Consider the following 10,685-nt stretch of genomic DNA (forward strand, 5'->3'; position numbering starts at 1 on the left):
GCTTTAACCTTCCTGAAAAGGCGTGAAATACCTTAACCAACTGAGCTGCTACAGGAATTTGTACTATATGGCAAGTTAAATATTACAATACGGGACCATACTGTGCCTATAGATCTCTTGCTAAACAGTAACTCTATAAAGAGTGATCGTTACTATGTAACCCCTCAACATACACGAAGGCAACAATAGAACAACGGGGATATGCAAGCTGTTTCTAAGCAGCAGTTCGGTAAAGACGTCCTCGACGAAACGAGACACATACAACAATAGAGCTACAGTGGAAAGGGGAGTTTTTTCTCTTGGGTACGCCCCTGGGCTATATGATGACATCCCCAGGGTGAGGCAGTTCATTTGAGAGCCAGCTTGTGAAGAGAAATCTAGGAGATTTGTGTGAAACGGTCGTCAGTCTGCGACCAATCAATTGAGGGTTGTCGATTGAGTCGAGCTATGCAAGGGACGCTGAGAAGAGACAGCGCTGTAGATAAGTTGACAGTTGACAAGAGATCTACACTGGCGGCTCTGAGAACCTGAGTAGGGGAAACTGAAGAATCTCCACTGTATTAAATCTGTTACCAAGAAACGGCTAGTGGAGACTATGATATACTGAGATTACTAGTCTGTGTGTGTCAGTGATGGGTAAAGTGTAGTTCCGGGGGGTTTATGAAAATGGTCAATACATCTAATATCCAATTCATAGCCCCGTCTTTAGTCACACACACTACTAAATCGTGACAATGCTCTAAAGAAAATATTACTCATTCTCTATTTTCTACTATGGCTTTATTTACTACTACCACTACTACTACTACTACTACTACTATGACTGGAACCCCTCCTCCTCCTCCTCCTCCTCCTCCTCCTACTACTACTACTACTACTACTACTACTACTACGAATATGCCCAAGGAATCGTACCTTTTTCCGTAACGGTTGCCTTTTTCCAGGTTAAGTGTAATGTGGCCCTCTTGGAACCGTTGGGATACTTTCCTCCGGTTGTTGAGCTCTTCCCTGAAATTTGGGCCGATCTCCATCACGTCGACCAGATACATTTTGTAGATACATTTTGTTGAGTCCCCGCAAGACAGCCTCCATCAACCTCTCTACAGTCCCTCGAGCTCTCCAGAGGCCAAAGTGCAAGCACCTAAATTGCCATAACCCTTGGCCCAGAGGGAACATTGAATTCTGTTCTTGGAAGGTACAGCCACCTGCCAGTAGCCACTCCTGAAGTCCACAATAGACAATCCCTTTACTCGGGCTCAGGAGTCGCCAATACTTGATTATAGGAAACAGAATCCTTAGTGACGTCAGCCCCTTCCTTGTAGTCCAAACAGAGAAGAAGATCCCCGTTTTCCTTCAGGATGGGAGCAGCAGTCTTTACTGCTCCTCATTCTCGGCGTATCTGACGACATCGTCACACTGAAGGAGGCTGATATAATGGTGTTGGTGCTGGCCTGTACCTCAGTGTCGCCATGGATATCATAATGTCAACATCTACTCCGTGACACTCCAACGCTGCAGACATCGCAGTCGTCAAGATAGCACAAATGGTGATCCTGACTTTCGACCTTTGGCTAAACCTACTCTCGCAGTTACTAGAATTACTGTGTGGTCCCGATCTTGTGACATTAATAATGCTATAAATATCTGACTGTATTCTGTCAAACAGTAGAACAGTAACTGGATAATGAAGTGGAAGTGATTTGCAAGGAAGTTGTAATGGTCTAATTTGAGGTAGCATCCCAGCATTTTCCTGGAGGGTCTAAGAAAACCGTGAAAAAGACAACCAGAAAAGGTGGTGTTCTAGCTGAGATTAGAACCAAGTACCTCTTAATTAAGAGTCAGAAATACTGCCATCTGAGCCAACTAGCTCAGTCACTCAGTGTGAGAAGGAGGAGGCTTCTACTCACTTATATTCACAAAAGCTGCATCTGAACGGCTTGCTATCTGGGTGCCTGTACCGAATGTGCAAACAAAGGCTTGATGGACAGGAGAAAGACTGGCCACAGAAGGGGCATTTGTGGCGTTGCCTATTCATTTGGTTCTTCGCCATTTCCACAGACGGACCTCGCACTGCAACAAATCACACCATCATATAGTGAACAGTGCTGCACATGGTAAAAACATATCATGCAGTTCCAAACTTAAAGAAATATACATCTGCTCTAAAACACTATCTTAAATTTAAACCTTCACTGTCAAGTGTGTGTGTGTGTGTGCGTGCGTGCGCGCGCGCGGCAAGATCTATAACTTACATTCTACGGGAACCTGATGCTTGCAGTGGTAACCGAATCTTGCCCTGCTTGCAAAGAGCCCACCACATTGTGGACACCCCACAAGTTTCTCCTTTATATGGATTCTAATGTGGTCTAACAGCTTGTATACCGTTCGGTAGGTAGACTTGGACATGCAACCTGTAACATGAAAAAGTTTACATTTCAGTATCAAAGTTAATCTCTTTGCACACCTGTTGAGCAATATCTAAATTTCCTTATGAATATGACACTGTACTTTAGTTGTGTTACAGTTATTTATTGAAGCCTGATAAAATGCAGTAATTATACTGCCACAGTCAATAAGTTCATGGAATGGCTGCAAAGTGTCATACAGGAATTTACTGCCAATATGTTTCTGCAATGTTTTCAACAGCTATATCAATGTTGGCAGGCTTGCATAGCGGCCAACGGCAACTATTTTGAGGGCCGATGTGGATCTGGGTAAGTGTATATGAATACCTTGTAATATGATGCGATAAAACCACATTCCACGAACTTAATGACTCTACCACATATATGTTAAAGAGAAATATATGAAGGAATGTTGTACTTAAGAATCCTGTTGCATTAATATTATTAGTTAACAGTATTTTTGTTCATTTAATTACTTTGCATGTTTGTGTTGCTCCAGTTAGCATAATTATCACATATTTTGTGATACACATCATCTGCGGAGGCATGCATAAAAGACAGACGTACATGCAGTATCTTTCTCCTTTAAATTTTAACTTCTTCAGATAACTCTGTCTGTATTCATAGCTAACATTAGCACTTTAACTACAGCCTTCAGATACCTAAAACTGAGAAGATATATATATATATATACGAGGGAAAGTCAATAATTATCCGCAATGCAGTTGTATTTGTGTTTCTGTTAGCAGCACTGTCATTTTGCGCAGCATCACCATGTGTGGTTTCCTTGTCATTATTTCTGCGCAGGTTTGATCTTGCTAGGTCAGTTCCATCATCGCTGCCTTGCCGTTAATCATGGCTGCTCCGCTTTCTGTTTGCACCAAAGAAGAGCAACGTTCAGTGATCCGGTTTTTGTGGTCGGAAGGTGTATCAGGGGCTGCAATCCATCAAAGACTTTCAGCACAATACAGGAACAGTGTTTTGCCACAATGGAGTGTCTACGAATGGATTGAAAAATTAAAAAATGGTCGCACAAGTGTTACGCATGAGGAAGGAGCTGGATGACCATCCATGGCCACAAATGAGGACAACATTGAGCGTGCACGTGACATGGTTCTGTTAGACAGATGAGTGGCTACTGATGAAGTGGCAAATCGTCTGCAAATTAGTCATGGTTCTGCCTACAAAATCATCCACAACAGACTTGGGTTTCATAAAGTCTGTGCAAGATGGGTCCCAAAACAACTCACAGTGTTGCATAAACAAACATGCTTGGACATCTGCCAACAACATTTGGATCGCTATGGTAACGAACGTGACATTTTCTTAGACAGAATCATCACTGGTGACGAAACATGGATCCATCATTGCGAGCCGGAGAGTAAACGGCAGAGTATGGAATGGAAACATCCACAATCGCCCAGCAAGAAAAAGTTCAAAAGCCAACCATCCGCAGGAAAACTGATGCTTACAGTTTTTTGGGACTCACAAGGCCCAGTACTGGAACATTATCAGGAGAGGGGCACAACAATAAACAGTGCTCGTTACAGTGAGATGCTTACTGACAGGCTAAAGCCTGCAATTTGAAGCAAACGCCGACGACTACTGTCGAAAGGTGTTGTGTTGTTGCACGACAATGCCTGTCCACATACTGCTGCCCACACTGCTGAAACCCTCCAGAAACTCAAGTTTGATGTAATGGCTCATCCTCTGTATAGTCCTGATCTCGCCCCTTCTGACTACCACTTGTTTGGTCCACTCAAAGAGGCATTAAGGGGCCGTCGATTCACATTGGACCAAGAAGTGAAGGAAGCGGTGCATGCTTGGCTCGCTGCTCAGCCGAAAACCTTTTTTTCTGAGGACATCAGGAAGCTTGTGCAACGATGGACCAAGTGAATTGAAAAGCAAGGGGACTATGTTGAAAAATGATGTTAATGTAAGTTTTCTATTTGTATTGAAATAAAATTTATAGCTACATTGTGGATAATTATGGACTTACTTACATATATATATATATTCATGATAAGATTCCAAATATGCTGTGACATGCAAAAACAGGTGACTGCCATCCTCCTGGCTAGAGCAACAGCCATGCATGCACATGTGGCATGCAGCTAACATAAATTGTGGTGAGAATTCATGTGATGGAAATTAGAACTCACCACACCACTGGCAAGGAATACCTCCTTCCACTTTTCTACCACGTGGGTTGCAATAGACATGAACGTCAACATGGTTGAAGTACAGCTGGGGACTGCTGAATGTTTCTTCACAGGTTTGCCAGCAGCATTCAAATGCATGTGGCAAGTCTGGCACAACTTTCTCCCCAGCAACTTGCAACGTGCAAATCTATAACATAACATCATTTTCTATCTTGGTATCAGGTTAATTCATAAGATCCACACTTCAGTTCTCCAGTCAACTGGGGAAATTTCTGCCATCCTCACCAACACAGTCATTCTTGGTTCTGGGTCACATGGAACTCACGACTGTTACTTTACTCTCTCATGTTTCTGGGAGTTTTGCAAATTCAAGCCCAGATATGGACTTCATATTACTAAATATGGCTCTGTCATGAATGAAAAGCAAAATCTGACTGAAGGATTCAGGGCAAATTAAGGAAACTAAATCCACAACTGAAGGCATTTGATTTGGACAAATAAATAAGCTCTAAAAGTTTGTACACGATGGTATATTAATACAATTATTCTGTCTCTGGGCATTATCCATCATCCTGTTTTATTTAAAGCACCAGCATTTCAGAAACTGGATGCAGTCTCCATTTTTAGGTGGAACTGACTCAGCTGGGTCCAATCAAGAGAGCTATTCCTTATCTCAATGGTCGGCAGAGTGGCTGTGTCTTTGGTGGGGACGTATCATAGACCAGGGATGCGTTGAGACACAGCTTTGGAGCACCTCCTCGTAGTCCTGCTGGGCAGCAACAGTCTTGGGGGTCTGCATTAGCATGAGCTTCTGGGGCAGGCAGCCAAGTTCCCATAAAGGGCAATGGCTATCTGACCAGAGCCTCCCACGCAGCGGCATAATGACTCTTGGGTTTCATTACAATGTACCCAGGACGAATGCGGGAGAGCACTCCTATGGGGGTAGCTACGGCTATTTCAGTTGTCTCCCTAGAGTACCGATAAGGTGCCACAAGCCTTAGGGCTCAACACTCTAAAATGGTTTTGACCAACCAATGTGTAGGGGCAGGAATGGGGGAGCTCTGAAGCAAGCTCCAGGGGCGATAATCTCGTGTATGATGCCCTGGTAGCAACCTCATGACAATTAGTATCGCACTCCCATTTATCATCTGGGATACCCTTCTCCCCCCAAACATGCATTCTAGGTCCTGGAGGCTTGTGAGGGTTATATTTATGGACAAACTCCCTAAGCCAAGGTGTGACGCATCATGCCGAGGGCTGCATGGCACTGGGGTGGTTATTGGCCAGTGTTGCGTACGATCCACTCGGGGCATCAGGCAGCACCCCATTGTATTTATTCCTTCCACATGTATGGGGCTCTGTGGGTGGTGACCTTTTAAATCCCCATTACTCGTGGGACCGAAATGAAAAAGGGAACCAAATCAAAAACCGGTTGCAAGGACCATAAACTGAAGAGGGACCCCCCTTCAAGGGGATCCCTACGAGAAATGCTTCAGCAGGGAGCTGGAAGCTCTGGTGAACCATTACGGGGCCCAGTTGCAACCGGCGAACCTGCTGTTGAAATTTCAGCCAAAGGCAAGGATGAACCAGTGATTCAAAACTTGCCAGAAACAAAACTAAAAACTACTCTCCTGGGGGTCGGCAGTACTGACACACCACTGCAGGGAGCCAGTACTTCTAACATACCTGCAGCAGGGGAAAGACTGGGACACCTGGGCTCTGGAGTAGGTGGACCCCCTCTGGCGAAGAAAGCTTTGTCTGGATGCGCCAGACGGAAGTTAAAAAAGGCAAAAGCTGAGACAAGCAAAGCAGGAACTGGGAGTAGTCAGCAACCAGGAAATGCAATCTCATCCAAGCAGGGAGAAACCCCCACCGGCACCTTTAAGAGGCCAAGGTCAGAGGGCAGTACCCCTACAGAAATGGCCAGAACTCTGAAAAAGCCCAGGGACTATAAAGAACCAGGGACTTACAAGGAGGCTCTGACCAATATAAAGGTAGCTATCTTCAAGGAAACTTACCCTGAGGATAAGCTTACCGAAAACGACCAAAATTCCATTCTGGAAACATTGGGCGAGGTGTTACGTAGGACTCCAAAAGAAGAACTACCACACCTGAAATCCTACAGACTGTTGGGAGGTGCACTTATCTATATATGTGCCGACCAACAGTCTGGTCATCAAATCAGGGACCAGGCTGAAGGCTACTGATTCCAGTAGCCTGTTACAGTAGCTCTCCAGACTAGGAACAAAATTGCCCAAAACCAGGAAGAGCTGCTGAAATGGATTGCAGACCTTAATCCGGGACTTCATACAGAGATCTGGAGGGTACTAGACAAGCAATCTGAATTGAAAGGCCAAAGGCTTATCTTATTCATAGACTGGGACTCCCATACTATTATACAGAGGACCGGTTACAAAATATTTACAGGACTCTCACAGGGGACTGTTAAGGTGCTGGATGATCCTGAAATTCAGCGCCGGGTAGAACCCGTGACAGACACTGTATCGTCGTATCTTCTAACTCGGTCTCCAAGGAGGAAGGGGATGAAGTACTCAGGCCCCCGGATGACCAAAGCAAAACGGATCAGGGGACCCCTTCACACAGAACCCAGTCCGAGAACGGAGAGGGACATAAGATGGAAATTGACCCCTCCTCAATTGGAAGAGATCACGAAATTTCTTCAGATCAACCTACACGGCAGCTCTGTGCCAACAGCTAGCTGAGGGTAAGACAGATATAGCACTTATTCAGGAACCTTGGATATACAAGGGTCAAATAAGGGGCTTAACTAATACAGGGGGAACAGTTTACTCTGCTGTACCCAGTAATAATGCACAATCTTGTGTTTATATCAGGAATCATGTTGGTGCCTTGCCTTTGCTGGAGCTTTGTTCTAGGGATACAACAGCGGTAAGGATAACATACCCATATCGAGAAGGCAGCAAGGAGCTGATTGTTGCTTCAGTCTACCTTCCATATGACTCGGATGAACCACCGCCAACTAAGGAAATGAGGGACATCACAGACTACTGCTTTAGCAGGAAAAAGCAACTCATCATTGGGTGTGATGCCAATGCGCACCACATCTTGTGGGGGAGCACTGGCACTAACCCAAGGGGAGAGAGCCTTACGGAATTTCTAGTGAGTTTGAACCTAATATTCTAAACCATGGTAACGAACCTACCTTTGTGGTTTGCAATAGGAAGGAGGTTATTGATTTGACACTAGGGACAAATAACATAGGAAACCTGGTAAGTAACTGGCATGTATCTGATGAGCCGTCCCTATCGGATCACTGATATACATGCTTTAAAATAAGTAACATTACAGTAGATCAAGCTACTTATAGGAATCCTAAGAGAACCAATTGGAAGTCTTACAAAGCTGACCTAAAGGAAAATCTAGAGACATTCTCACGTAATATACGCACAATAAAGGACGGTGATTGGTCTGTTGACCAGTTGCAACAGGCTGTTATCTCGTCCTTTAATCAGAATTGTCCGGCTAAGACCACTCGCGGACCAAGGAGAATGCCTTGGTGGAATAAACAGCTGAGTGGACTTAGGATCAAAACAAGAAGGCTGTTCAATACAGCTAAAAGAACAGGACAGTGGGACACCTACAAGGAAGCCCTTATCTGTTACAACAAAGAAATAAGGAAAGCCAAGCGATCATCATGGAGGAGGCACTGCCAGGAGGTCAATGATGTACCAGGTGGTGCCAGACTCATGAGAACCATGGCAAAACAGGCGACCAACAAGGTCAGCACAATTAAGCTGCCTAACGGGCAGTATACTCAAATAGGAAGGGAGACACTGAATGAATTATTCAGAGTTCACTTTCCTGATTCAAAATTGATTGACAATTTGGACGATGGGCAGGGTCAGCAAAACCTTGACACTTGCCAAAGCAAGACGAACAGGGTAGACTTGAACCTGGCCAACGTCATAATTAATCAATCAAAAATAAGATGGGCACTGAACACTTTAGACCATTTAAATCAGCGGGAACAGATGGGATTATACCGGCACTTTTGCAGCATGGGGCGGAACTTTTAGTTCCACCCCTATGCTGCATATATAGAGCCTGCATAGCATATGGTTTCATCCCCACAGCCTGGAGGCAAGTTAAGGTGACGTTTATTCCAAAGCCCGGGAAACTTGATTATACCGAGGCTAAGGCTTATCGTCCTATCAGCCTGTCGTCTTTCTTGTTGAAAATGATGGAGAAACTAGTGGATAGGCATATCAGGCACGGGGTATTGAGGACATATCCTCTACACCAGCTGTGTCAAACATGCGGCCCCCACAGCCACAAAGTGCGGCCCCTCAACTTTTAGAGCTAATTGATATTAAAATCAATATTAAAATTTTAGTAGAAATATTTTTTGTAAAGACAATTTTCCAGCAGACCAGAAGACAAGAAGTCTCACGCAGACATAAATTAGCAGGCTGCAGGAAATTCAATGTTTTGCTATTTCTAACATAATTTCTTGTGTAATCTCTCTTGTTACATATTGAAAAGCTGTTTGATACTTGTCAAAAATGGCATTCTCTTGCTTTTAAAACTGTAAGATATGTGACTTTAGGTAATTATATTGAAATTATTCCTAAATAATAAATAGAATTAAATTTCCTTGTATCAAAATCTAATGTATAGTTCTATTTTGAAGTGCGGCCCTGGACTATTATTTATAGGGCTGAGGTGGCCCTCTGTACAAGTTGAGTTTGACATGCCTGCTCTACACTGAAACCAACATGCCTACCAAACGGGTAAATCTACCGAAAGTGCACTATACAATATGGTAGCACGCATAGAAAGTGCGATTGAACACAAGGATATTGCCTTAGGAGCATTCCTTGATGTGGAGGGAGCTTTTGATAAAACCTTATTTGATATAATCAAACATGCTGCTGGAAGGCATGGCATAGAGCCTGCAATATGCAGATGGATCAATGCTATGCTGGAAAGCAGAACCATAGCTGCTACATTATCAGGAGAAACCCTGGGTACGTCCGTGTCTAGGGGATGTCCACAGGGGGGGTGTACTTTCGCCTCTGCTGTGGAGTCTGGTCGTCAATGATCTCCTGTGGGGACTTAATGATGATGGGTATTATACAGTAGGATATGCAATCCTCATAAATGGAAAATTCCTTTCGACCATATCAGAGCATTTTCAAACAGCTCTGCACATGGTCCAACGATGGTGTGAAAGAACAGGTCTTTCCATCAATCCCAATAAGACAGTCATTATACCGTTTACTAGGAAGAGAAATATAAAGGGACTTAAGGAACCGACTCTCTTCAACAAGATAATCCAGCTCTCCAGTGATGTCAAGTACCTTGGTCTAGAATTAGACAAGGGACTGACATGGAAAAAGCAGCTGGACAAAGTCATTAACAAAGCCTATAAGGCTTTTTGGACATGCAGAAGCATGTCTGGTAAAACTTGGGGACTGCAGCCACACGTTATACATTGGACATACACTGCGGTTGTAAGACCCATAATTACTTATGGTGCCACAGTAAAGTGGCCCAGAGTTAAACTCAAGACAAGCAAGACAGAACTTAGCAAATTGCAAAGGTTGGCTTGCTTAGGTATCACAGGAGCATTTCGAACATCTCCAACAGATGCACTGGAGATACTCCTTGGACTCCCCCCCACTGCATGTACAGTTGGATGCAGAGGCCAGGGTAGGAATTTACCGTCTTCAGTGCAGTGAACAATGGAAACCTAGATCTGATGGTTTTGGCCATGCATACATGACTCAGGACATGAAAAAAGAACCCATATTTCAAATGGGGTCTGACAAAATGATACTGAGACATGTATATGAAAAACCCTTCACAGTCAGATTTCCTAACAGGAGTGAATGGGAAGACGGGTTTCAGCCCGATAGAAAAGGGGGACTGGTCTGGTATACAGATGGTTCCAAGACAAACAAGGGCACTGGAGCTGGTGTGCACTGTCATGGCACGAGGCGGAAACTTAGTTTCAGCCTTGGGCAGTACACGACAGTATTCCAGGCAGAAGTATATGCCATTAAAGCATGTATTATGGAGAATTTAGATAGGAACTATAGAAATAGGAACATCTACATTCTATCTGACAGCCAAG

The 10,685-nt window shown here is 44.1% G+C and overlaps 1 protein-coding gene across 3 annotated transcripts in view; it reads right to left on the bottom strand.

The window, feature by feature from the left end:
- Positions 1-10,685, bottom strand: part of LOC111867803 (histone H4 transcription factor-like) — an 86,569-nt gene that overhangs the window by 74,707 nt on the left and 1,177 nt on the right. For all 3 annotated transcript variants that reach the window (XM_023857973.2, XM_033752812.1, XM_033752811.1), the window contains exons 2-4: positions 4,568-4,754; positions 2,253-2,411; positions 1,908-2,070 (exon numbers count right to left, since the gene is read on the bottom strand). In XM_023857973.2, coding sequence (XP_023713741.1) covers positions 1,908-2,070; positions 2,253-2,411; positions 4,568-4,754 — 509 coding nt within the window. The remainder of the gene's footprint in view (positions 1-1,907; positions 2,071-2,252; positions 2,412-4,567; positions 4,755-10,685) is intronic.

The sequence above is a fragment of the Cryptotermes secundus genome, unplaced genomic scaffold, assembly GCF_002891405.2.
Source record: "Cryptotermes secundus unplaced genomic scaffold, Csec_1.0 scaffold536, whole genome shotgun sequence".
Classification (NCBI taxonomy): domain Eukaryota; kingdom Metazoa; phylum Arthropoda; class Insecta; order Blattodea; family Kalotermitidae; genus Cryptotermes; species Cryptotermes secundus.